Raw genomic sequence first — 25115 nt, 5'->3', positions numbered from 1 at the left:
TTAGATATTTTCAATATTTTAATAAATTTGTGTATCTTTTAAAAAATGCATAAAACTTACCGTACTGCAGTGAAACGTGTGCGTAGACACGTTACTGTGGGATTGCAGGCGCGCTGCGTCGGGTGGTCCGGGGAGTAGCCAGGCGGGGGGTGCCCTGTGCTGCCAGGCGGTGGTGCGCATGGCGGACTGCCCGACGGCCGCGTGCTCACCAACCAGCTGGAGGCTGTGCCCTGCCAGCGTGTCTTCTAAGAATGAAGCTGAAACGGACCTTTTTCAGACAAAAATGGAGCCCACGAAATTCTGGAGGATGTGTTTCGGGCCGGAAGCAAATAGTCCCGGAGGAGAAGCCGGAGGGGCGGAAGAGAGGGAAGGAGTGGCAGATGCGCATGGAAACGGAGGCGATCTTTGTGCAGGAGACCTCCTTGGGGAGTTACAAATACGTGTGCAATGAAGCACTTGCCAGCAAACAAAAGGTGATGAAATGTGACTGTCCCAGGAACACCAGGAAGTTGCATCTCTGATCCCAAACCTTGTCTTCAAGAGAGCTGGAGGCTGATGGCTTCACCGGGGAGCTCTGCCGCAGGGGAAAGGTGTGGGGCTTGGGCATGTGACATGGCCCACGGGCTGTAGACAGTGTCTGTGCGCCACTTCCAAACCTAAGCTCGTGGCCACTCGCCCCTTGGGGGTCTTCCCGTCGCCTCCATGAGAAGAACGTGCTTTGGGGCTGCTGTGCGAAGAGAAGGGAGGCATCTGCACGGGCCTAGATCTGCCCTGACTGGAGGCCGCCCCTGCTGATGCTCATTAGCAAGAAGTTGGCGCTTGTCACCTAAGCCCCTGAGTTTTGGGGTGGAATGGGGTAGTTCTGTGCTGGGAGCCGGCGTGCTGTCTTGAACCCACTGGAAAACGGCTGCTGACTTAGTGTTGACAAGGACACGATGATGGCGCGTCTCTGCTCGGCTGCAGTCTACCAAATGGTAGACGCTACCGGAGTGGCCACTGGGTGGCCCCTAAGTTCTAGGGGTGCACGTGTGAATAAAGAAGTGCCCACGAAGACCTCAGGTTACTGTGGGTGTGGCGGGACTGAACTAACCACGGCTTTCCGTGGGGAGCGTGATGCTCACGGTGAGGCTGCAGCGCGCCGGGGGCTCGGCGCGGGTTTGGCATCGCCTGTGCTCATCTCCCCGGTGCGCTCGACCGTCGGCTTCACGAGACCTTCACGCACAATACATTGTCCTCAATGTGCACTTCGGATTCTGGAAGCTACGTGTATTCCTGCCGCCGCCGGCACGCGCGGGCAGATCGTTTCCAGCACGGCGAGGGTTTGCCTGTGTCCTGTGGCTCTCAGCCGCCTTCCTCAGCCCCCGCAGCCACAGGCCGCCACAGGCCACGGGAGCGTCGCTGTTTCTGGAAAGGTCCTGCTGAAAGAGCCCTGAAGGGGGTCTCTGAGGGCCACGGTGCCACCAGGGGGCGCTCTCGCTGCGTGTGTGTGTGTGTGTGTGTGTGTGTGTGTGTGTGTGTGCGCGCGCGCGCGCGCCGGCCGCTCCCCACCGCCCCTGGACTCGCCTGCCCTTGGCCCGGCGCCCGGGTTGCCGCCGGCTCCGCGGTCCTGCTTCAGCTCCGTGTTGGCCCCTGGGGAGGGGGCTGTAGAGAAGCTGGGGGGCCCCAGGGGCGCAGACTGGACCCTGAGCCTCAGTCAGACGCGGTGCGGTGCGTGGCCGGCCTTCCCGCCGCCTCTGTCCTCTGGTCCGGGCAGGAGAGTGTGATTTCGGGGTGAGAAAGTCCTGGCCTAGAGGCGGTTCTCGCCCGTGCTAAAACCAACATTTGGAGGACCCCTAGTCTGGTCTGGTGAGGAGAGTGGAACCACAGTGGGTTAGAGGGACGGTCACTGGGGGGAAGTCCTGAGCTCTCCTCAGGGTGACGCAGGAGGGAGTGTGGCCCCTTGGGCTGGAGGAGAGTCCCCCAGAGGACAGAGTTGGAGGCCCCTCCTTGGAGCAAGGGGGTCCCTCCCTGGAGAGCAGAGAAGGTCGCTGGTTTGGCCTGGCCGGGGCCAGGCTGTCAGGAGCGCAGAGGGGGACACTGTCCTCAGGCAGCCGAGTGTCCTGGGCCTGCACAGGGAATCCGGATGCCGGCGTGGGCACCGGGGTCGCACCGAGGGGCTGGGTGCACGTTACGGGCAGGGTGGGGCCTCGGAGGGGCCTCGGAGCTCCTCCTCTCCTCACTGCAAACTGTGGGAGGCCCATCGGGCAGCCGTGTCCCTCGGAGGCTTTCTGCCGAGACAGCCATGATGGAGAGGTCTGCAGAGCTCTTTTTTTTTTTTTTTTTAAGATTTTATTTATTTTAGAGAGAAAGAACAAGCTTGGGCATTGGGGGGTGGAGCAGAGGGCAGACGGACAGGGACAGGCTGAGTGCAGAGCCTGGCATGGGGCTCAGTCCCCTGGCCCTGAGATCACGTCCCTTGAGATCACGATCTGAGCCAAACCAATAGTCAGACGCTCGAGGGACCGAGCCATGCAGGCGCCCCTCCCCGCCCCGCTGCTCTTGTGTGATTTCCGTGGGTGGGTGATTTGTCCTAAAACTGAAGTGAAACGGGGGTCACCTAGAGCACTGCTTACCTGCCTATGTTAATAAACTTATTTGAAAGACTGACTTTTACGTATAAGTTGGGGCTCTGTTAGGCCGGAGGGAGGCCCCCCGGGGCCTGGCCTGCCCCGCCCCGGGCTGTCTTGGGAGGGAGCTCTTGCTGCCAGAGATTCCGGCTTCTGTTTTGGGTTCTGATGCGCACCGTCCGGTCTAGAAACATCACTGGCACTCAGCACTGTGCCGTGCGTGTGGCAGGCGCCTGCCTCTCTGGGGCAGCCCCCGCGCCCTCTGCTGTCTGGCTCTGGCTGAGGACTTCCCCGCTCTCCCCACCCTCCCCACCTGTTCCGTAGGCGACAAGGCTCTCGATGGCTATAGTAAAAAAAAATACGTCTGCAAGTTGCTCTTCATCTTTCTGCTGGGCCATGACATTGACTTTGGGCACATGGAGGCCGTGAACCTGCTGAGCTCCAACAGATACACGGAGAAGCAGATCGTGAGTGTTGCTGAAGGGGTGCAGGGCTGGGGTGGGGCCGGCAGAGAAGACTGGTGAGGTGGCTCCAGGGCCTCCCTCTCCAGGAAGCCGTCCTGCCGATGGAAGGGGCTCTTTCCCCGTGGGACACTCTTCTGGTGAGGTGGCCATTTCTTCTTTCTTTTTTTAATTTGAAATATTTTATTTACTTACTTGCCAGAGAGAGGGAGAGCACGAGCTGGGGAGCAGGGGGCGGAGGGGGAAGCAGGCTCCCTGCCGAGCAGAGAGCCCGATGCGGGGCTCGATCCCAGGACCCTGGGATCCTGACCTGAGCCGAAGGCAGAGGTTAACCAGCTGAGCCACCCAGGCGCCCCAAGGTGGCCATTTGTTTTCTAGTTCTTTCCTTCTTTTTTTCTTTCTTTTTAAAGATTTTACTTACTCATTTGACAGACAGAGATCACAATCAGGTGGAGAGGCAGGCTCCCTGCTGCTCCCCACTGAGCAGAGAGCCCGATGCGGGGCTTAATTCCAAGACCCTGGGATCACGACCTGAGCCGAAGGCAGAGGCTCAACCCACTGAGCCACCCAGGCGCCCCTCCCTCTTCTTCTTCTTCTTTTTTTTTTTTTTTTTTTTTGAGATTTTATTTGTTTCTTTGACAGAGAGAGAGACAGAGATGGAACACCAGCAGGGCGAGTGGCAGAGGGAGAGCAGGCTCCCCGCGGAGCAGGGAGCCTGACCGCAGGGCTCAGTCCCAGGACCCTGGGATCATGACCCGAGCCAATGGCAGACCCTTAACTGACTGAGCCCCCCAGGCGCCCCTTTTCTTGATCTTTCTTTACAACCCCCCTGCAGTCTGGGAATTCGCTGCGGGTCTGCCGGTGCCGCACGAGGCCTGGGTTGGACGTGATGGGTGTTGTGGGCGTGCCTGTTTCCCCGCAGTGCCGGGCTGACGCGCTGGCACAGACCCCTTCTCCTGGTGGCCTCTTGCACAACTTTCTGTTTCTGACAAGGACACGACAGCTACACGGGTTAAGAGCTGGAGCTGTAAATGGGTGCGCCTTTGCCTTGCTCCCGGCTTCTGGAGGCTTCCTAGATGGTGCCAGTACCTGGGTGCCTGAAGCGGTCTCAGACTTCGTAGCTTAAGGTCTATCGCCTCTTGGGATGATGATACTTTTATGTTTTCTGTCATGTTGCAAAATAACAGTTTTTTCTGTCTAAAAATTTAACTTACAGCAAGTAAAAAAGAACCCAAAAAACAAACAAAAAGCTAGGTCCCCCAGGAATTTTGTAAAATACTGGTATTTACCCAGTAAGAATTTGGGTGTCTTCTATGGACCACGCAGTTCGCTGGGAGGCCTCTGGGGACATAGGAGCCAGAAGCAGATGTGGGCCCTTCTCCGTCCTAGTGAGGAGATGGTGTCATCCAGCCCACAGATAGAGAACTAACAGCTATGGCCGGTGCGCAGGGAACAGGCCCTCCGGGAGCCGGCAAAGGGGGTGGGCGAGTACGGAGGTCCCCTGGGCAGGGCGTTGGGCGTGGGCCCGGGCGGAGGAGGAATTAACTGGGGGATGGGGGCAGCCAGAGCAGGTAGCACCTGGCCAGGGGCACGGGCAGCGAATGTGGGGCAGCAGTGGCTAGAGTGGAAGAGCGGACGTGGGTGGGTGTGGGGGGGGGGGCTTTCCCCCAAGACCAGCAGGAAGCTGCTCAGGAGTTCACCGGCGTGGTCAGGGATCAGATGAGTCTCAGGAAGGCCACTGTGTCCCCCTGCCTGGGAAGGGTGTGGATGAGGGATGACACGGGACTGGAGTCTGGTCAGTACTGAGTGGAAGCTGAGGGCAAGAGGCTAAAGCTGCAATCAGCAGGGTTTCTGGAGCTCGCCGACCTTTCGTAGGGCCTTCTGGTCAGGCTTCCCCTGTTCAGGGTGGCAGTGAGTCCAGTTTGCTCACATGGCACCACGGCTAGGTGAGTGGGACGGGTGGCGGGGGTGGGGACCGGGGGTCATCTGGCTACATGCCTCTTAGATGTGTCCTGCAGGGTTGTCCTGACGGCAAAGCTGGAAGCAGACCCTGCTTCTTCACGGAATGGCTGTTTTCCTCAGAGCGGCCTGACTCCTTGTGCGGGACACAGGCAGACTGGAGGCTTCGGGAGGCTTCCCGAGGGCTGCACATGTGTGCGTTGCTGTCCCGTGCGGGCTCCAGTGGTCACGAGCGTCTGTCCTGTCTCTCTGGAACCCAGGGCTACCTCTTCATCTCTGTGCTGGTGAACTCCAACAGTGAGCTCATCCGGCTCATCAACAACGCCATCAAGAACGACCTGGCCAGCCGGAACCCCACCTTCATGGGTCTGGCCCTGCACTGCATCGCCAACGTGGGCAGCCGCGAGATGGCCGAGGCCTTCGCTGGGGAGATTCCGAAAATCCTCGTAGCTGGGTAGGTCTCCTGTGTGAAGTCAGTCGGGTCTGTAATTACATGAAGAATTTATCGGAGGAGTTGATCTGCCTGTTTCAGGTGTGGGAGGCCTGTGCGTCTAGGTGCTTGGGGACGTCCACTCATACCCTTGCCCCCCGGTACATGGCAGTTGTAAAGTACGTGGAAGAAGAGCCTGCCGACCACAGCTGACCGGGAAGGGCCGCGGAAGGAGGGCCGCAGTCGCCCCGTGGTGGGGCCCAGGGCCCCTTGCTCTCTCAGGAGCGTTACTCAAATCCTGAGAGTCCTCTGCCCCCTTGAGTCTGGGGAGAGGCCGTGCGGGGCTGAGCAGGCAGTTTGGGAGGACTTTGACACTGGGCTGGGCTGTCCGGGGCCGTGGGGCGCGGCGGAGGTGGGGTCCTGCTTGGTGTCCCAGGACTCAGCTGAGTTGGGCCACACCCTGGTGACGCGTGTGGCTCCACAAGAGCCCCAGTCCCGGGCAGTTCATCAGGACTTGGGGGAACAGCTTCTCTGGGGCGACCGGCAGTGAGCAGACTACGGCCAGCGTGCTGTGGGCGTGGGTTCTGGGGGTGCTGGTGCGCATCTGGTGGTGCTGGGGATGCCCCGCCCCAAGGGTCCGCGGTGCCTCGGGGGTGAGCCCTGGCCTAGATGAGCAACAGAAGGGCTGTGGCCTTACAGGCCATGGAGGGGTGTGTGAGGCGTGTGCCAGAGGCAGACAGGCCAGGCTGGACGCGAGGCCCTGGAAGACTGGGAGTGGGGCGGCTCCCAGACGGTGCGCCAGTGTCAGGTCGTGCACTGGAAGGGGCTGCAGAGCTGAGGAACCTGCTGGGGGGCCGAGGTGATGCCATTCCACGCCTGCTGATGGGGGCTTCAGGGCACGGCGGGCACCCCGAGAGCAAAGTCACCGGGACGGAAGAGGCTTCGGGTCCGTCCGGAAGATGGCCGGGGTCGGTGTGGGCTCAGGGCCTGAGGCTTCTCTTCCTCCTCGTTAGGGCTGGTCCGGGTCTGGCAAGGCCTTCCCTCACCGTCTTGCTCCCTCCGGATGCTGCCTAAGCCCTTCCTTGTGCCTGGCGCACGCCAGCGAACGCGTCTGTGTACTGTCCGCCTCCGCCCTCAGAGGGAAAGCTCACTGGGGCCCGAGGGTTTTGTCCACTACGGCTGCTGATTTATTTCCAGCATTTTGAACCATATCTGGTATATGGTACAGGCTTGATAAATACCTCTTGGATGAATGAGGTGTAGAACAGGTCATCTCTGGTAAGTATTCAGGTGGTAATTCAAGAACCTTCTCCTGAAATAAAGGATGGACACATTTGCAGATTGAAAGGACGCAGAGGGTGTGCAGCGCGGCCCGGCCTCGACAAGCCAAAGCGGATGGGCGAGAGGAGAGAGAGGCCGCTGCCAGGGGACAGTTGTGTCTACAAGTTGTGAGGCCTGGGGCCCCAGGTGGGGCCTTGCCCTGCTGAAGTGTCTGTCAGAGTCCAGGTCACAGAGTCAAGTCACTGTGTCAGAATTGGCATGTTGGGGATGGGGTGGTGTAGGGCTCAGCTGGCACTCGGCTCCTGGGCCCTGGGTCTGAGACAAAGCAGGCAGCGCTCTGCCTGGGCTCCCCAGGGTCACTGGATGTTGGACTTCCCTCTCCGTGAAGGTTCTTCCCCTGCTGGCCATGGAGCGGTGCGGGAGCGGCGCGGTGGGGAGGCGATCCCGAGCGCAGAAGCACGCTGGCTAGAAGCCGGCACAGTTGGGCCTCGAGGCCTGCGGGGCGTGCTGCCCTGCGACTGCTTACGAGGACGGTGTGTGGCCTGAGAGGGGCACGGACCTGTTGCTCCCGGGGCTTTTAGTATCTGACGGAGCATTTGACTGGGGCGATTTCTCTTTGGAGTAGAGTGGGGAGCGGCTTGGGGATTCTCACCTTGGCTTGGACTCATTTAGGAACGAGAAAGCAACCATGGAGGCGGATGGTAAGGCTGACCCCCAGACCCTTCTCTTCCCTGTGCGTGGGAGCGCCTCCGCGGCTTCGCCCGGGACTCTGAGAACGCCGACTTGTTCTCTCTCCCGCCGCCTGCGCGGATTCTCCTAGGCGGGCCTGTGGCTTCCTGGCGGCTCGCGGAGTTCGGCTGGGCGTGGTGGGCAGGGGGTAAACGGGCATCAGGAACATTGTGTGCCCTCCGCGAACATGGACGCCTGAACAGGAAACCCTCCAAACGCCCCTTTCCTGGGGTGTGCGCCCTTCTGACCTGGCTTCTCGGGGTTATCGGCGTGCCCGGGACGCTGGCTGCCGCGGCGCAGGAGCCCTCCCTCTGGTCCGCTGTGCTTAACCGCCCGGGGCTCTGTGGTGGTCGCTGCTCCGACGCTGTCTGTTTCGACTGTGTGTTATTAAGTGCATTGTACGCAGAAGTTCTCTGGAACCCAGACAGAGAGGAACAGTAGCTGAGTCTGCTCTGTCTTGCACAGCCAAGGTCCTGGGCGGCAGTTGGGAAAAATACCAGAACGGACATTTCTGGAGAAGAGAGCTTCCTGGCAGGGCTCTGCTGAGGGTCGTGGTGGGGTCTGAGGCAAGTCTTCGGAGCAGACAGCCGTCTCGCCTTCCGGGCCCGGTCCACACCAAGACCTCTCGCAGGAGGGGGTGTGGACTTGAGCACATGGAGAGGGTGGAGCCTCCTGGTCCCCCGGTTCCTCTGGGCTCTTCTCTGTGAGGCTCGGGGCTATGCTCGGCTAGCCGGGGCCGCGTGGGGAGCCGGCTGCCTTCTTGAGTGACGCTGGTGTCTGTCTTTCAGAGATACCATGGACAGTGTGAAGCAGAGCGCCGCCCTGTGCTTGCTGCGTTTGTACCGAACGTCTCCTGATCTCGTCCCCATGGGAGACTGGACGTCCCGAGTGGTGCACCTTCTCAACGACCAGCATTTGGTAAATGTCTTTGGACTCGTGTCCCCCCGCGCCCCACCGAGGAACCGTTTCTGGAATCGCCATTGTGAAAGCAGCTCTGTGTGGCTTCTCATAATGCTGGGGGGGGGTACATCACAGCTCAGCCCACTGAGTGTGTGAGCACTTGGGGGCCTCTGTGGCTGGGGGAGGGGCTCCCCGCTCCCCGGGGACGGGATAACGCAGATGCGGCCTCTGGCTCACTGCAGAGCTCGTTATTGGAAGGGCCTCCTGCATGCTGCGGCTGGGCAGCTGAACAAGACAGAGACCAGTGTCTTCTGGAAATGCCCTGTCTGGCGAGGGCACTGCAAGCGTGTGCTTCTCTCCCTGGGGTTTTGAGGGGGTGTCCTGTGACCTGACCTATGCTCTGGCATGGCCACTGCACAGGCCAGGCCCGTGTGTCCTCCCTGTGTCGTCGGAAACGACAGGGAGGTGCAGGGCGACTTGGTGATAGTGGTTAGACATGGGTCATGGGTGCTGTCCACACCCGACGGGGCACACAGGGACGTGACCTCCCCACATGGAGTCAAGTTGGAGCAGACATTGGGCGCGGCGGCTTTGTGTTGCATGAATTCTGTTGTATAAATGAGAATTGAAATTCAACACAGATTTTTCTTGAGTCGATCAGTGTGAGTATGTTAGCTGGTTTCTGTATTATTGCTCAGGAGGAATCTACCTTAAAAATTAAATTAAAAATAGGGCGCTTTCAGCCAGTTGAGCATTGGCTCAGGTCGTGATCCCAGAGTTAGGGAGTCAGGCCTTGCAGCGGGCTCCGTGCTCAGTGGGGCCTGCTGGAGATTCTCTCTCCTCTCTCCCCTCATTCCTTCTCCTCTCCAAAAAGACGATTGACTAAAAGTAAACAGTCCTGGCATGCAGACTCAGAGGAGAGAGCTCGTGGCTGTGTCGGGACACTTGCTGTGGGGTGGCAGCCCCATGGGCTGTTCCCACGTTGTCATGGCCCACGCATCCTGGGATGTTTGTATCCAAGCGGGGCAGCCTTTCCTCAGCACGGAGGCCGGTCAGCGCAGCCATGTTGTAGGGCGAGGGGGACGCACCTGGGAGGCGGTGTTGGGAGTGCACGCCAGGTTGCGTGGGTCCCTCTCAGTCCGTCCAGGTTCCGAGTCCACCAGTGGAATCTTGAAGCCGCGCAGGAGGCTGTGAGGCTCGAGGCCGCAAGTTGCCCACCCGGCAGCCCTGGGAGGCGGGGGCGCTCTCCAGTCCCGTGCCTGTGGGAACGCGGGCTCAGAGGGCTGCAGTGGCTTCTGCACATCTGGACTTGGGCCAGGAGGTGCTGAAGGCTCAGAGCTGGGGCAGCGTAGGGGGCCTGCGCCTCGTGGCCGACAGGTGTTGAGCGCTGCTCAGAGCAGTGGCCGAGAAGGGCCTCTCCTCTGACACGGCACGATTCGGTCGCCCCAGCTGTGTGGTTCGCTTGCACAGTTGGACGTGCACGACCGGGTCTCACCGGCCGCGCTGCCTGGCACATGCTTGCTGTGGGCCGCCAGGGCCCAGCTCGGAGAGGAGAGGGAAGAGGCGCTGGCCCGCTGGCCCACAGGAAGGCCCAGCCCATCACCCTGTCTTTTTCTATCTCTCTTCTCGTCCCATGTTCTCTGGTCTCTCGGTGGCTGTCCTTTATGTGGTTGTGGCTTCTCTGTCCTGTGCCTCTTGGCTTTGTCGCTAAAGATGGCCCGAGATTTGGCTGGCTTTGTCTCCGGCTCAGGAGTGTTGGCTGGCTGTGCCGCCAGAGGCCAGTAGGCCCCTGTGTGCCCTTGTTCTGAGAGCAGAGCAGGAGCCCGGGGGGTCTGCGTGGGGCAGGCAGGGAGCTGTGGCCAGAGGGACGGCACTGGGGGCCATCTGGGCTCCCCCTGGTCTTGTCACGCTGCCCTTCCCACGAAGACTCCGGGGACAGCAGAGGATGGGAGAAGCCCAGCTCGAGCCAGCGAGTCCCAGCTGACTCTTGTCAGAATACGGAGGCTTGTTCTGTCCTCCTGGGGGGCCAGGTGGAGCCGCAGACGCTCAGGAGCTCTGCTGCATGTCTCTGCCCGGGTGGGACGGGTGTTTGCAGATCCTGAGTTTGTTAGAGCTGTCCTGCGAGGGAAACCCGTTCGCTGTTGCTTGCCAGGACATGGACATGGAGGCCCGTTCTATCTGTGCCTTTAATGCTGCTTTCACGTTGTCCTTAGAAAGCCGAAGGAGCGCTCCGTCGTGGCCGGGGCTCCCTCCCTGCACCTTTGCAGCTGCGGAAGCGGCCGGCCTTCTCCCGCCCGCTCAGGAGCCTGGTGGAGGAGGGCCAGGGGCACCAGCAGTGGCCCAGTGCTTGCTTGAGCTTTATTTGCATTTTCATTGCATTCCTTTTTTTTAGAGACTATTTATTTGACAGAGATCACAAGCAGGCAGGGAGGCAAGCAGAGAGAGAGGGGGAAGCAGGCTCCCCGCTGAGCAGAGAGCCCGATGCGGGGCTCCATCCCGGACCCCGGGATCATGACCCAAGCCGAAGGCAGAGGCTTTAACCCACTGAGCCACCCAGGTGCCCCTGCATTCCTTGTTTTTATCTATTTCGTATTTATGAGAGAACTTCTTTACTTAAGCAGTGTTTTCCTTCAAGACACAGGGATTGGTGGGAGTGACTTCTTGTCCTGGGACAAGAGCAGGTGTCCCCGTGCTGCCTGAGGCCAGGTGCCGCATGGGCACTCTACAGGGAAGGGGCCTCACTGGGCCTGGGCTGCCGCAGGGAGCAGTGGGGTGGATCTGTTCAAGAAAGGCAGGGATAGGCCCCCCAGCTGCTCTTCTCCATGGTCACACTTCTGGGTTGGAGAGATTCAAGTGAGTCCAAGGGTAATGTTTCCCTTCCTGGTCCATACAGAGTTGATTTCTTTTTTTCTTTTAAAGATTTTATTTTTAAGTAGCGTCTGTACCCACATGGAGCGCAAACTCACACTCTGAGATCAAGAGTTGTGTGTTCTCCTGGCGGAGCCAGCCAGGTGCCCCTATGAGGAGTGTTGTAAGCGAGGGGCAGCAGTGAGTGCTGCTGAGCCCAGACCCCGAGAGGGCGGCAGGGCAGGTAGAGACCCAGCCGGCTGCTGCGGCGCTCCGCAGGCCTCCACTGAGGCAGGGGCTGGGTCGGCCTTGCTGGACGCCCAGGTTCTCGGAGAGAAGCTCCAGAAGGAAAATGACAGACGTGTGCTGTCTCAGACACGATGGGCCAGTCAGAGCAGTTTTGAATCTGGCCCAGGGTCTCTGGGTCGTTGCTCTCGGTTTAAAGTTTTTTTTTTTTTAAATTTAAATTTTTTTAAAAGATGTTATTTATTTATTTGACAGACAGAGATCACAAGTAGGCAGAGAGGCAGGCAGAGAGAGAGGAGGAAGCAGGCTCCCCGCTGAGCAGAGAGCCCGATGCGGGGCTCGATCCCAGGACCCTGGGATCATGACCTGAGCCGAAGGCAGAGGCTTAACCCACTGAGCCACCCAGGCGCCCTTCGGTTTAAAGTTTTACCTGGAAAATGAGTTTACTGTTGGAAGCCAGCCGCAGGCATGTTGGCTGTGGTCACAGTGCGTACTTGTCGTGTGTTTGCTCCAGGGTGTGGTGACCGCCGCCACCAGCCTCATCACCACCTTGGCGCAGAAGAACCCCGAGGAGTTCAAGACGTCTGTCTCTCTGGCTGTCTCCAGATTAAGCAGGGTAAGTCTGTCGATGGGGAGCGGGTCTCAGGATACGTGTTCGTCTGAGTTTTTTATTGAACTGTTAGCTTACTGTTTAGAACGCAAGATACTGAACTCAGTTTGTGAATCCAGGGTGAGAACTTGTCTTGGTTCAGAATTTGTTGGGTTTTCTTTCCACCTTTTTGCCACTTGAGAAATGTTCTGTCCCTACGGGAAAGTGCCCGCAGTGAAGCGGCAGAGCCCACAGTCATGTTGCCCGAGCGCCGCTCAGCCCCTGTGCCGGGTGGGGCGTGGGGGTGCGGTGGCGCCCCCCAACGCGGGGAGCCCCGTCCTCACCCGCGCTGCCTCCCTCTCACTTTCCTTTGCCGCCTGAGCACGTGTCCCGCACTCGGACACCCGGCTCGGACGCTGTCCCGAGTCGTGCACAGGGACTCCGCAGCAGCCCGTGTTCTTTGTGTGTGACCCGTAGAGCGCAGCACCGCGGGGTCGGTGGGCTTGTGCGCGTGCCGTCCCTTCGTGGCGATGCCATGGAGCGTTTCACCAGTGCCGCACAGCCGACGGACCCGTCCCCTCGTCTGACCCTGAGGCGATGGGGAGCGGCCTGCTGCGATCCGCTTGGCTGGGTCTTGGCTCTTGTATGCAGATGGCTGCGAGACAGGTCCCTGGAGGTGGCGTCGCTGGGTCATGGGGCGGCTGTGTGCCTTGGGCGCGTCGGCCGTCCGTGGGTGAGACGGCGTCTCCTTGTCATGTGAGTCTGCGTTTCTGTTGTCACCTTCCAGGTGGAGCAGCCTGGCTGCTCTTTTTTTTTTTTTTTTTAAAGGATTTTATTTATTGACAGAGACACAGGGAGAGGGCACAGGCAGTGGCAGAGGGAGAGGCAGAAGCAGGCGTCCCGCTGAGCAGGGAGCCCGATGCAGGGCTCGGTCCCAGGATCCTGGGATCGTGACCTGAGCCGAAGGCAGACGCTTAACCCACTGAGCCACCAGGCGCCCCTTCTTGCCTTTTTGAATGTCTTTTGTGAAGTGCCTTTTCAGTGTTTCGCTCATTTTTCTGCCGTCACCTTTTTGTTGTTCTGTAGAAGAAATTCCTTATCTGTTTTAGGTACGAGCGTTTTGTTGGTTGCGTGAGGTTGAACCAAGCCGGCCACATGTCTCCAGAAATGCCGTGTGCGTGTGCTTCAGTCTGCTCTGTGTTTAGAAGAGCCTTGTGCTCCTCTCTAGCTGGCCCTCTCACTGCCTGGGTGAGGTCTTCTGTGATCACGGACCCGCAGCTCACTGTGCTAGCCCTTCTTCTGCGGCTGGTGCTTCTGCTGCCCCATCTGTGGCGTCTTTCCCTATCCTGTGGCTTCACGTTTAGGTTGACAAGCTGCCTTGGGACGGGTTTCTGTGTATACCAGCTGTCCCAGTGCTCCTGCTAAAGCCTCTGCACCCTCACCCCGGCCCCGCCTCTGCAGCAGGGACCCCTCGGCCTTGGGCTGTGTCTCTGCCCCTCCTCCGCTGTCTCTGTTCATCTTGCACAGCGACATGCTGTCCTAGTTACTGGAACTTGACGTCCTGTGGAACACGCCCTCCTGTCTTGCTCCCCCACTCCCCAAATCCTGTTGGGACTGGAGGGGCCAGTTTTGAGAGAAGTAAAATCTTTACAGTATTGAGTCTTTGAATCCATGACCATGGTATCCCTCTCCGCCCATCTGGAGAGTCAGTTTAATTTTTCTCATTTGTGTTTTGTAACTTTTTGAGTAGCAGTTCCTTTATGTGTTGTTAGGGTTATCTCCATACAGTTTATTTGATTTATTTTATTTTTTATTTTTAAAAAATATTTTATTTATTTATTTGACAGAGACAGCGAGAGAGAGAACACAAGCAGGGGGAGTGGGAGAGGGAGAAGCAGGCTTCCCGCCGAGCAGAGAGCCCAGTGCGGGGCTCGATCCCAGGACCCTGGGATTATGATGTGAGCTGAAGGCAGACGCTTAATGACTGAGCCACCCAGGCGCCCCTATACAGTTTATTTTAAAAATGCTATTCCTAATGACATCTTTTTTTTAAAAAGATTTTATTTATTTGGGGCGCGTGGGTGGCTCAGTGGGTTAAGCCTCTGCCTTTGGCTCAGGTCATGATCTCAAGGTCCTGGGATCGAGCCCCCGCATCGGGCTCCTGCTCAGCGGGAGTCTACTTACCCCTCTCTGCCTGCCTCTCTGCCTACCTGTGATCCCTGTCAAATAAATACATAAAATCTTTAAAAAAAAGATTTTATTTATTTGAGAGAGAGCAAGCAAGCATGAGTTGGGGGAGGGGTTAGAGAGAGATGGAGGAAGCAGGCTCCCCACTGAGCAGGAGCCTGACATGGGGCTCGATCCCAGGACCCCGAGATCAGGACCTGAACTGAAGTCAGATACTTAACCTGCTGAGCCGCCCAGCGCCTGAGTGATGTCTTAAATGTGTTCTGTAACCACTGTGTGTTGGTTTGTGCAAGTGATTCTTGTACATCGATCTTGGAGTTGGCAGTTCTGTCAAACTCACTGATCTAACTTATTTTTTTTAAAGATTTTATTTATTTGTCAGAGAGAGCACACACAAGCAGGGGGAGCGGCAGGGAGCGGGAGAAGCAAGTCCCTGCTGAGCAAGGAGCCCCAGGAGAGACTCGATCCCCAGACCCCGGGATCATGACCTGATCTGAAGGCAGGTGCTTCCCTGACGGAGCCCCCCAGGTGCCCCCTCACTTAACTGATCTTAGTGATTTCTTTGTAGATTGCGTTAGGTCTTCTTCGTACTCCCATCAGGTCTGTGGACGAGGAGTTTTCTTTCCCAGCCTGTGTTTATCTGTGTTTCCTGCTTTCTGGCACCACTGGGCCCTCCATGCAGTGTGGACCACGAGAGAGGATTTTCTTCGTCATCTCAGAGGGGGGTCTCCAGTGTCTCACCGTGACGAGTTGTGTTTGCTGATTTTGTTGCCGTTGGCTCGCTTTGTCACAGGAAGGAAATTTCTTTCTGTTTCTTGGCTAACACTTTTATCTGGAGTTAACTGGTGAAGCCATTTGAAGGTAGGGTTCTTTGTGGAACAGTGTCTTGTTTTGGATCCGACTTAGTTGATAAGGTGTGGGCGCTTGTGTTTTCTGTCCTTTCATTGGTTTCGGCTGCGTTGGTTTTCTGACGTTTGCAGTTTGTCCGGATGGTCAGCGTGCGGTCATCAGTGTCCGTGCGTGCCGGCCGCGGCGGCGGCGGGCCGTGGAGCCACCCCAGCTCGGCCCTGCTCTGGGGCTTTTGCTTTTTCACTTCCCCGATGAGCCTGTCATGCGTGACGCCTTCTGACTTGGTGGCTCTCTCTGCTGTTTTTTCTCCCTGGCAGCTTTCTGTTCCTATCCTTGTTTTGCTTCCTTTACTTTCTTAGGTTAATTTGCTAGTTCATTTGTCCATTTTTGGGGTGAATTCTTCATTGCTTTTATTTTTGTATTTGGCTCACATGTGTGCGTTTCTAAGTCGGACGCTTCTGAGCGTGGCTTCAGCGGCGGCCTGCTCTGGCTCCTTCCGTCCTGTGGTGCTGCGTGTCCCCTGGCTTCCTGCTCTGTGTGCCCGTAGGCTCTAAAACCCTAACCCTAACCCTAGCCCTGTCCGTGCCTTCCCCAGCGCGGAGCTCACCTTCCTTCCCAGGCCACGTCCTGGGTCTGGGCTGCAGCCTTGCAGCTGAGGGCGGGGGTCATGGTGAGACCTTCCCGAACATGCTTATTACATATGACCTCAAGTGTCACAGCTGGGAGCTTGGCCAGGTGGTGCTCCTCTGACCTCCCTGACTCGGGGAGTGAGGAAGGTGTGTCCATGGAAGCGAACTGTCCTCAGGGCAGTCGGGTGTGCAGGAGGAGGAGGGCGGGTCTGCCCTGCCCAGGACTCTGACGGCCAGGGAGATGGAAGCGGGAGTGAAGGAAGCTTGCTCTCAGGCCTCGGTGAGCTCTCGGCGGGGCTGGCGCTGGAGGGCTGTACTGGGGGTGGAGGGCATGGGCTGGGTTCAGAACACCAGCTGCGTCCTGAGAGGACCAGAGTCCTCCCTCTTGTGTCTAATCTGCCTCCTGGTCCACGAAGGAGAGTTTGGGTTCCCAGTGCAGGTGCGGTTGGGTTCTGGAGCAGTTCCAGGTCAGTGGCACGGGCCGGTTTGTGCGTGCGGGGTAGGGTGGTCATCGCAGAGCAGGAGTGTGTGGGGCCGCCCCCGATGACGATGGTGGCCAGCTGCTTGCCCTGTGAGTGCAGTGTCGCCGTGCCCCCTGACCTCGGGGACAGAGAGCAGTGTGTTAAATACCCTCCACTCATCAAGCAGAGCCATTTTTCAGGCAGTGTGTGATCCGAGGACCCCACGGAGGGCTTCTCTTGGTGACACCTGCCCGCCCCTGGCGTGTCTTACAGATCGTGACGTCTGCATCCACAGACCTGCAGGATTATACCTACTACTTTGTCCCGGCCCCCTGGCTATCTGTGAAGCTCCTGCGGCTGCTGCAGTGCTACCCACCCCCAGGTAACCGGCGCGGCCGCGGCCTCTGGGAGCTGCTTCGGGGCTGGGCTTCGTGGCTTCTGTCTGCTGCCTTTGTGAGTCCTTTCCTGGCGCTGGCCCTTCCTCTGTGGCCCCTTTGTGATGCTGCTACACGTCTTGGCCTTCCCAGAGCAGCTGGTACAGAACTCCCTGTATCTTTTGGGAATGAAGGTGGAGAAAAAAATCTTTTGGTCCGTCTTTCAAACTTTTATATTATGTGTTTTGTCTGTGTCTCTGAGATTTTATTTTCTCTCGATTTGTGTGCTCCGTAATGCCGCGAAAATGTCAGACACCTTATTTGCTTTAAAACACATGGGGAGGGGCGCCTGGGCAGTTCAGTGGGTTGGGCCTCTACCTTTGGTTCGGGTCATGATCTCAGGGTCCTGGGATTGAGCCCCGCGTCAGGCTCCCTGCTCGGTGGGGAGCCTGCTTCCCCCTCTCTCTCTGCTGCCTCTCTGCCTACTTGTGATCTCTCTCTCTGTGTCAAATAAATAAATAAATAAAACATTTAAAAAACCCCACAAAAACTCATGGGGAGTTACCCTAGCTTCTGAACCCTCTCATTTGAAGTAGCTCCGCGGTTGGACCAGGAGCTCCTGCTGGCCGTCTGCCCCTTGTTGGGAGGCACCATGGCTGGGAGGGAAGGTGGGTGGGGGCCTGGCCTGACGGTGCTCTGTCTCACCCAGAAGACCCGGCAGTGCGAGGTCGCCTGACCGAGTGCCTAGAGACGGTTCTGAACAAAGCTCAGGAACCACCAAAGTCAAAAAAGGTGCAGCATTCCAATGCCAAGAACGCCGTGCTCTTCGAGGCGATCAGCCTGATCATTCACCACGACAGGTGCGTCAGGGTCACTGTGCTCTCCTTCCGCTGGCCGCGCCCCGTGGGAGGACGCGCCCCTCTTGAGCACGTGGAGGTGTTCTGTTCTCGTTGATGCCAGGCCCGCGGGGTGTCACTGAGTGCTCCCCTCTCTCCCGATGCGGACGCGTCGCCTCTGCCCTCCGCAGACGGGTGTGGGCTCCCTGTGTTGCCCTTTCTCTGCTCCCCTCCAGCACCTCGTGCTCTCTCTGGCCTCCAAGCTTGCGCCCTGTTCGCCGTGGCCCTGCCTGTCCCTGAGGGCCTCTCCTGTTCCTCCTGGTGCTCTGGTCCTGCCTGGCTTCTCCCATGACCTCACAGGAAAGGCGAGGGTGGGTGGCTGGTAGCTTTCCTGTGACACAAAGCCACACTCAGTGTTGGTCTGAGGCCTTTCTGGGGGGTGGTGGGCAGCCGTGTGCGCCAGTGCGGCACAGGGAGACGGTGGCCGCACAGCGGTTTGCTTCCTGCCTTGTCTCCTCAGCTCCCGGAGTCCTGTGGTCTGACTGTGGCCTTGCGAACGGGTCTTGTTTTAGAGTTTGCGTTAGCATGCTGGTGTGGCTGCTGGGTGGGGGCTGTGCGAGATGCCACCTGGGTCCCCACAACGACAGAGGGCTGCACCCCACCCCAGGTGGGGGCTCAGGAGGCGTGGCGGAACCTCTCCCAGCCATCTTCCGCCTCAGCATTTCTGGCCAGATGTGTTTCTAGGGACAGAAAGCCCTACTGAGAACCCTACATCAGCAGAGTTGGGAACTGTTGAACTGTTGAAAATGGAGGCTTTGATTTTAGAGGAAGCCCTTTGGTCTGTTATTGAAGATACTTAGCGAGCAACAGTATCATGAGGGCGAAGTCGAGATTAAGTAGCCGCGCAGCTAGACTCCTTGGGAAGCGGTACTGGGGCCTTGTCGACCGCATGCCTCTGTGTCTGTGTGCGTGGCTCTCAGGAGTCTGCTTGTGGGCAAGGCCTCTGTTCGCCCATTGGCCAGGGCTTGCTGCCTCCGGCTGAGATGAGCTCTCTGGCCCCTTGGCGAGAGCCTGAGTGTTCCCTCTGCGAGCTCAGCACAGAGGCTTAGGGACGCTCAGCTTGGGAGTGTGCCACTTCTGTCACCAGCTCCTAGGAGTTGGTGGAATTCTGCAGATGAGGTGGCTGCGAACAGAGCAGATGCAAAACTGGCCTCAGCGTTTAAGTTCAGAGCTTCTGTGGTGGGGGGCCCTGAGGTTTCCCTTCAGCAGTGTGCTGGCCGTGAGCGCCGCCTGCCGTGCTGACCTGTGGGCGGCCCTGTCTGTGGGGCACGCGCTGAGGAGCCCCTCCCCGCCCGCTTCTGCTGTCCATGCAGTGAGCCGAACCTGCTCGTCCGCGCCTGTAACCAGCTGGGCCAGTTCCTGCAGCACCGGGAGACCAACCTGCGCTACCTGGCGCTGGAGAGCATGTGCACGCTGGCCAGCTCCGAGTTCTCCCACGAGGCGGTCAAGACGCACATCGAGACAGTCATCAACGCTCTGAAGGCAAGTGCCTGTGCCTGGGGCCGGCATCCCGGGCCTCGCTCTCTCCTTGCCGGTGGGGCCAGCTGGGAGCACGCAGTCCGGAGCATCCTGTTCCGCACAGAGCCGAGTCACGGGAGATGTTTGAGTCGATGCAGACTGTTCTTTTTTGTCGAAAGAGAAAATATTTCGTCCTTGTCTCTGAGAAGACTCACCCTTTGCAAAAGAAAATTCACCTTTCTTAAGGAATTTAAGTTCCAGAGTTGGAAGAGCCAAGTTGAGGCTGCCTGCTCCCGTTCCTTGCCATTCCTCTGCGGGCCGGCTGCCCTCGGGGGGACAGCACGGCGCCCCCAGCGTTACTGATGCTGGCTGAGGTGCGCCAGAGAGTGAAAGGCAGGGGGTCCGCTGCAGAGCCCCTGGTTCTGACCAGACTCACAGTTAAGAGCTGTCTGACTCTGTCCCTTTGGGGTTTCGCATGTTCGGGCGGTGTTTTGAGCAAGAGGCCACAGAAGTGCTGGCAGCTGAGCTTTTTGGTTCTGGGTGCTCCTGGCCCTGGCTTCACTGCCAGGAGTCAGAGAGACCTGCCCTCACCCTTGCCTGTTGCTTGGTGGTTCAGCCGTGTTTCCCAGCCTGTCCTGTGCTGGGAGCAGCTGGGGTCTCACTACATTGTGGGGGCTGGCGGAGCAGGTCTCGGGAGGGGCCCGAGAGCGGCACTGTGATAAGCTCCCAGGTGGTGCCGGTTGGCGGCCGTGCAGTGGAGGCACCTCTCACCCACCCCAGGGATGTGCTTGATTCCGGCCAGTCCAAGGCTGCTGGGCCCACGTGGAGTGAGGGGCTCTGCGTGAGCGCAGTGTGTCGGGGATCCCTGGGTCTGGATGTGCTGCAGGGAGAGCCGGCAGCGAGCGCTGGGACGGAGTAGGGGGCCTGAGCCGCGGGGGCCTGGCCACCCCACCCACGGTCTGCTTGAGCGGTTTTTCACGCTGTGCCTCACTCCCCCAGACGGAGCGGGACGTGAGTGTGCGACAGCGGGCCGTGGACCTCCTCTACGCCATGTGTGACCGCAGCAATGCCCAGCAGATCGTGGCCGAGATGCTGAGCTACCTGGAGACGGCCGACTACTCCATCCGAGAAGAGATTGTGAGTCAGACGGCCGCTGTGCCTCCAGCCCGGTCTGCCTCTCCCTAGTGCGCGTGGCTCTGTTCGACGTTGTCCTGAAATTTCCTTGGTTCTGGGGAGAGATGCCTTCACCGTAGCTTCCCGTCTGCGTCCTCAGCGGAGGCTTTCAGTGTTTCAGGAGGGACTTTAAACAACCTGTGCAACAGGGACCCTCACAGTGAGATACTTGTGCAACTCAGGTGACCATGAGTTCAGAGTCCTGTGGGCCAAGGTGTGCAGGTCTGAGCCACGGAGCTCCTGCTTACGCGCGGGGCCCCTGCTCTCTGCTCCATTGAGCACAGCCGCCAGTTCCCTCCGGGCGGCCTGCGCTGCCGGCAGCGGTCGTTGGCGAAGTGGCTGCACATGCCGAACACCTTGTCAGGGTCCTGCACATGCCGGCTTGGGGAGAGGCTGACGGCGATGCAGAATTGGGGTGCGCCGGGTTCCAGGTAGCCTGTGGCCAGCATACGGGGGGCCCGAGTGTGTGTTGTGATTTAGAGGGCTCAGTGGAGTATGTGTGGAGAGATCGGTGGCCACGCTTCTGGGTACGAGTGTCCCTGCATGCGGTCGGACACTCAGGCTTCCAGCCCATCACTTAGGGAACGGCTGTGGCCCCCGTGGCCAGGCTGGGGCAGGTGCTGGCTCTTCAGTGCTGAGTGGCATGCTTTGGTGAGGAGCAGGGCTGCCCTGGAGAAGGTGGTCAAGGAAGGCTCCTGGCGCTGAACGGACGCCCACCCAGGAAGGAGGGCTTGGGCACGGCAGGGGAGCCGGGAGGGACGGGGAGGAAGATCCAAGAACAGACATGCAGGGGAGCGTGGGGTGGGTGGGGTCAGGTCTGGAGGGCGGTCAGGCAGCAGGGCTGAGGCTGGATGCCTGTGCAGGTGGCGCTCGCTCGCTCTGGGGACCGTAGTCAACGGGATACGGCTTTCTTCACTGCCGGGTGTGTTCTGAGCAGAGACAGAAGGGGCATGTTCTTCCAGTTAAGGTCTTGAACGTTAGCCAGTGCCGTGTTGGCTCTTACTCCCTTTCAAATGACAAGTGACGTTCCTCAATCTGCTTTCGTTGAATGAGGAGTGAAACCAACCTTCTCAGTTTGCAGGTCAGTGCTCTGTCCGTGTGCCTGTGCAGCTTGGCGTGTCTGAGGATGTGCCCTGGGGTCGCGCTGGCTGCTGGGCTTCCACACCTAGGTGTGCCGGCTGCCGTGCTCACAGGGGGCCTTTGTGTGCATAGGGATGGCAGGTCCTATAGGCAGGACAGTGGGCCTGCTTGTGGTGTGGCTGCGGACTGGTGGAGGCAGGGCTCGGACCTGGGCAGGGGGGCGGCTGGGGAGGAGCTGTCACGGGGTGCGCAGCATGGGTGGCAGCGGCAGCGAAGATGCCGGCCTGTGTTGAGACGGCGGGGAGGCCCTGAGTGCTCAGCCTCAGGGGCGAGCTCTGGGTTTGAAGGGTTTGAAGCCAAGGCAGTGACACAGGGAGTTTTGGAGCGAGGTGCCGGGATTACTGTGGAGAGCCGATGTGGGTGCCGGAGGGCGGGCAGAGCACATGGCTGGTGGTCTGGGCTCTGGCAGCGGCTCTGGAACGCAGTCAGAAGGCTGACGGAGTAGGGGGGGTGGGCTCTGACAACAGGCAGCTGCTTGAAGAGCAGCTGGTGCCGTTCAGGGGAGTTCGGCGCCCCAAGAAGGTGACTGGGGGAGGGGGCGTGGTCTGCTTTTGGGCAGCTCAGTGCTGTTGCCCTGGGGCAGTGCGTGGGGTCCATAGAGCCCTCTGGAACGCATGGGGGTGAACGAGTGGGTGCGGCCTCCTACGAAGAATAGAGGGGACAGTGTTGGGAAGGGCCGGCCGGAACAGGAGGAGACCCAGCGGGCCCTGGCGCTCCGAGGATGGGGCTGCTGAGAGGAGGCCCCACGCCAGGGTTGCCTGGACTGCAGCCTGATGGCAGTGCAGGGCACGGCTTGCTGTGCCCTCCTGCAGCCGTAACCCGACCCTGTTGTGTTTCCTAGATCCTTCTAGACTAGGAAACAAGGCATGAGCCTCCTAGACCTTCTGAATCTATTCCTGGAGGGTGGTCTGGCTTTCCCCAGTTAAGCCACCAGTCTTAACCTTCTGGGCTCCCCTGAGAACGTGGTGGAGGCTTCTTGCACACCCAAGCTTTGGCACGTGCGTAGGTCCTTCCGAAGCCCTGGAGTTGACATGGGGCAGCATGCCGTGGGGCCCAGAGCACCTCCCCTGAGCAGCCGCCCCCTGCAGGTGCTGAAGGTGGCCATCCTGGCGGAGAAGTATGCCGTGGACTACACGTGGTACGTGGACACCATCCTGAACCTGATCCGGATTGCCGGTGACTACGTGAGCGAGGAGGTGTGGTACCGCGTCATCCAGATCGTCATCAACCGGGACGATGTGCAGGGCTACGCCGCCAAGACGGTGTTCGAGGTGTGGCCCGTGTGCCTTTCTCTGGGTAAAGCGTGGGGTTCCGGGGGGTGTTGCAGGGCACCATGTGTTCCCTGCCGGCTGTTCTGGGAGGTTCCAGCTCGTGCTGTGGACGCCTCCTTTGCTGGAGCTCGTCTCTGGTGTGCATGAGCCTCCGTGGTGTGGTTCTCAGGCTCCGTTGACGAGGGGCGTGGGCCCCCAGGAGGATGGGGGTGCGCACCTGCTCCTCCAGCCCCCGGCCGGGGCCCAAGTAGAGCACAGGCCCCGTTCCAGGGCCGGATGGGCCGTGTCTCTGCCTCGGGGACTCCCTTGCTGAGGACATAGCTGCAGAAACGGGAAGGGAAGGAAGGGTGTATTCGGGCGCCGGGAGGGTCTCCTGGAAGCTCTGCCGGGAGCTTGCACCTACATAGGGAACGTGACCTGCATCTTGTTTCAGTGTGTCGCCGTCACTACCGCTGCCCTGCTGGCAGATGCGTCCCCACTTGTTGACCTGGGCAGGTCGGGGCCGCCTGTGTGTCAGGCTCATTGGGCTCTCTGTCTTACAGGCTCTTCAGGCCCCGGCGTGCCATGAGAACCTGGTCAAAGTCGGGGGCTACATCCTGGGGGAGTTCGGAAACTTGATAGCCGGCGACCCAAGATCCAGGTGAGAGAGCCCCCTGGGAGTCGGGCGGGTACTGTGGCGTATCGTGGCCCTGGGCCTCCGCGGACTGAAGGCTGGTGAGGGTCCTCACCTGCTTGTTGGCACAGCCAGAGCCAGAGCACTTCCGCTGCAGGAGACTGTTCCGTCTTCTCTCAGGCTATACCGACGGGGTTTCTAGTTGACCAGAGGGGAGGTTTGCGCTTAGTTTGGAGCTGGAGGTGCCGGCCCAACCGCGCACTCTTGCACGTTACCGGGGTGGTTCTGGCGTGGTGTGGGTCCTTTTCCCAGTGCTGCTCCATGCCCACTGTGACGGTGAGAGGCACAGGTGCTGGGGTGCGCAAGGGGCATAGGAGACGAGGGGCGACGTGCCCCCACTCTGCCTGTGCCCTGTCTGCCCGCCGCAACCCCTGACTCAGTGCCCTGTGTGCCCTCTGTGTGCCCACTGACCCAGTGCCCTGTGTGTCCCCTGCAGCCCCTGACTCAGTGCCCTGTGTGTCCCTGGCAGCCCCTGACCCAGTGCCCTGTGTGTCCCCCATCTGCCCCTGACCCAGTGCCCTGTGTGGCCCCCGCAGCCCCTTGACTCAGTTCCCTGTGTGTCTCCCGTCTGCCCCTGACCCAGTGCCCTGTGTGCCCCCTGCAGCCCCTTGACTCAGTGCTCTGTCTGTCCCCCGTCTGCCCCTGACCCAGTGCCCTGTGTGCCCCCCGTCTGCCCCCTGGCCCAGTGCCCTGTCTTCCTCCTGCAGCCCCCTGACCCAGTACCCTGTGTGCCCCCACAGCCCCTTGATCCAGTTCAACCTGCTTCACTCCAAGTTCCACCTGTGCAGCGTCCCCACCAGGGCGCTGCTCTTGTCCACCTACATCAAGTTCGTGAACCTCTTCCCGGAGGTGAAGGCCACCATTCAGGACGTGCTGCGCAGCGATAGCCAGCTGAGGAACGCGGACGTGGAGCTGCAGCAGCGGGCGGTGGAGTACCTGAGGCTCAGCACGGTCGCCAGCACTGACATCCTGGTAGGCCCTGGCTGCCCTGTGCCCCTGCTGTGCTGTCCTGGGTCTCGGGCTTGGAAGCCACGGGGCTCGGAGCCATGGCGACCGGGGCTTCTTTCTCCAGGCCACCGTCCTGGAGGAGATGCCGCCATTTCCGGAGCGTGAGTCTTCCATCCTGGCCAAGCTCAAGAAGAAGAAGGGCCCGAACACTGTGACGGACCTGGAGGAGGCCAAGCGGGAGAGGAGCGCGGATGTCAACGGAGGCCCCGAGCCTGCGCCAGCCAGCGCCGCGGTGGGTGCCCTCCTGCTGGGCGGCCCGGTCCCTGAGAGTCAGGGCCGGCAGAGCCTGCGCCAGTTTGAGAATTCTGTATTAAGTGTTACAACGTGTGCCAAGAATGAGGCAGTGCATCCAAGCTTAGGTCTTCACCTCTCTTTCACTCGTGACCTCCAAAAGCTCTTTTCACTCAGACACTGTGGCCCGTCTTCTAGAACATCTTTCAGGTCGCTGTCTTCGGTCCAGAGTCCACTCCCAGTTCCTCTCTGTCTTGTCTTTGGCTCAGATGACGTGGTCACCTTTGCGGGATTGCCCTGTGTAGGAGGCCTGTCCAGCTTTTTCTTGTTGGTTGAGAACAGACCGAACCCGACTCGTGCTGTTCTTAGAGGTTTTCAACAGTGGCTTGGGTCAGTATCAATTTCTTTTTTCTGTGTGACATGGTGAGAATATTCACGTGTGAATGAAAACTCATCTCTTGGTGCTTGTCAGGTGGGAGACGTAGGTCCAAGAGTTGTATCCGCGTATTGTCTTTTCCTGACCGGAATAGGAGTTTTCGTGAGAGCGTGCACACCAGCCCTGCCACGTAGCTGCCACCTGGGCGCTGGGACTGGCTCCCCAGGACTGGGGGCTCTCTGCTCGGCCATCACGGAGGGGATCCTGGAGAGCTTTGTTTCCTGTCTGGGATCTTGGTCCCGTGACGTGAGTGATGCTACTGGCGGTATCAAGTGGCTTCT

At 59.5% G+C, this 25115-nt stretch overlaps 1 protein-coding gene across 9 annotated transcripts in view; it reads left to right on the top strand.

The window, feature by feature from the left end:
- Positions 1-25115, top strand: part of AP2A2 (adaptor related protein complex 2 subunit alpha 2) — a 78931-nt gene that overhangs the window by 42473 nt on the left and 11343 nt on the right. For 7 of the 9 annotated variants that reach the window (XR_009348639.1, XM_059151865.1, XM_059151815.1 and 4 more), the window contains 12 exons: positions 2931-3073; positions 5287-5480; positions 8255-8384; positions 11974-12075; positions 16448-16556; positions 17258-17408; positions 18758-18926; positions 19902-20039; positions 22304-22486; positions 23029-23126; positions 23900-24131; positions 24232-24399. Coding sequence is in view for 8 of the 9 variants with exons in the window: in XM_059151815.1 (XP_059007798.1) it covers positions 2931-3073; positions 5287-5480; positions 8255-8384; positions 11974-12075; positions 16448-16556; positions 17258-17408; positions 18758-18926; positions 19902-20039; positions 22304-22486; positions 23029-23126; positions 23900-24131; positions 24232-24399 (1817 nt within the window). In the remaining variant the exon portion in view is untranslated. The remainder of the gene's footprint in view (positions 1-2930; positions 3074-5286; positions 5481-8254; positions 8385-11973; positions 12076-16447; positions 16557-17257; positions 17409-18757; positions 18927-19901; positions 20040-22303; positions 22487-23028; positions 23127-23899; positions 24132-24231; positions 24400-25115) is intronic. The other 2 variants (XM_059151843.1, XM_059151825.1) reach the window with 1 other exon arrangement.

The sequence above is a fragment of the Mustela lutreola genome, chromosome 1 (assembly GCF_030435805.1).
Source record: "Mustela lutreola isolate mMusLut2 chromosome 1, mMusLut2.pri, whole genome shotgun sequence".
NCBI classification, from domain to species: Eukaryota; Metazoa; Chordata; class Mammalia; order Carnivora; family Mustelidae; genus Mustela; species Mustela lutreola.
The sequence above is the reverse complement of the archived record's forward strand: the minus strand, read 5'-3'. Positions and strand labels throughout refer to the sequence as shown.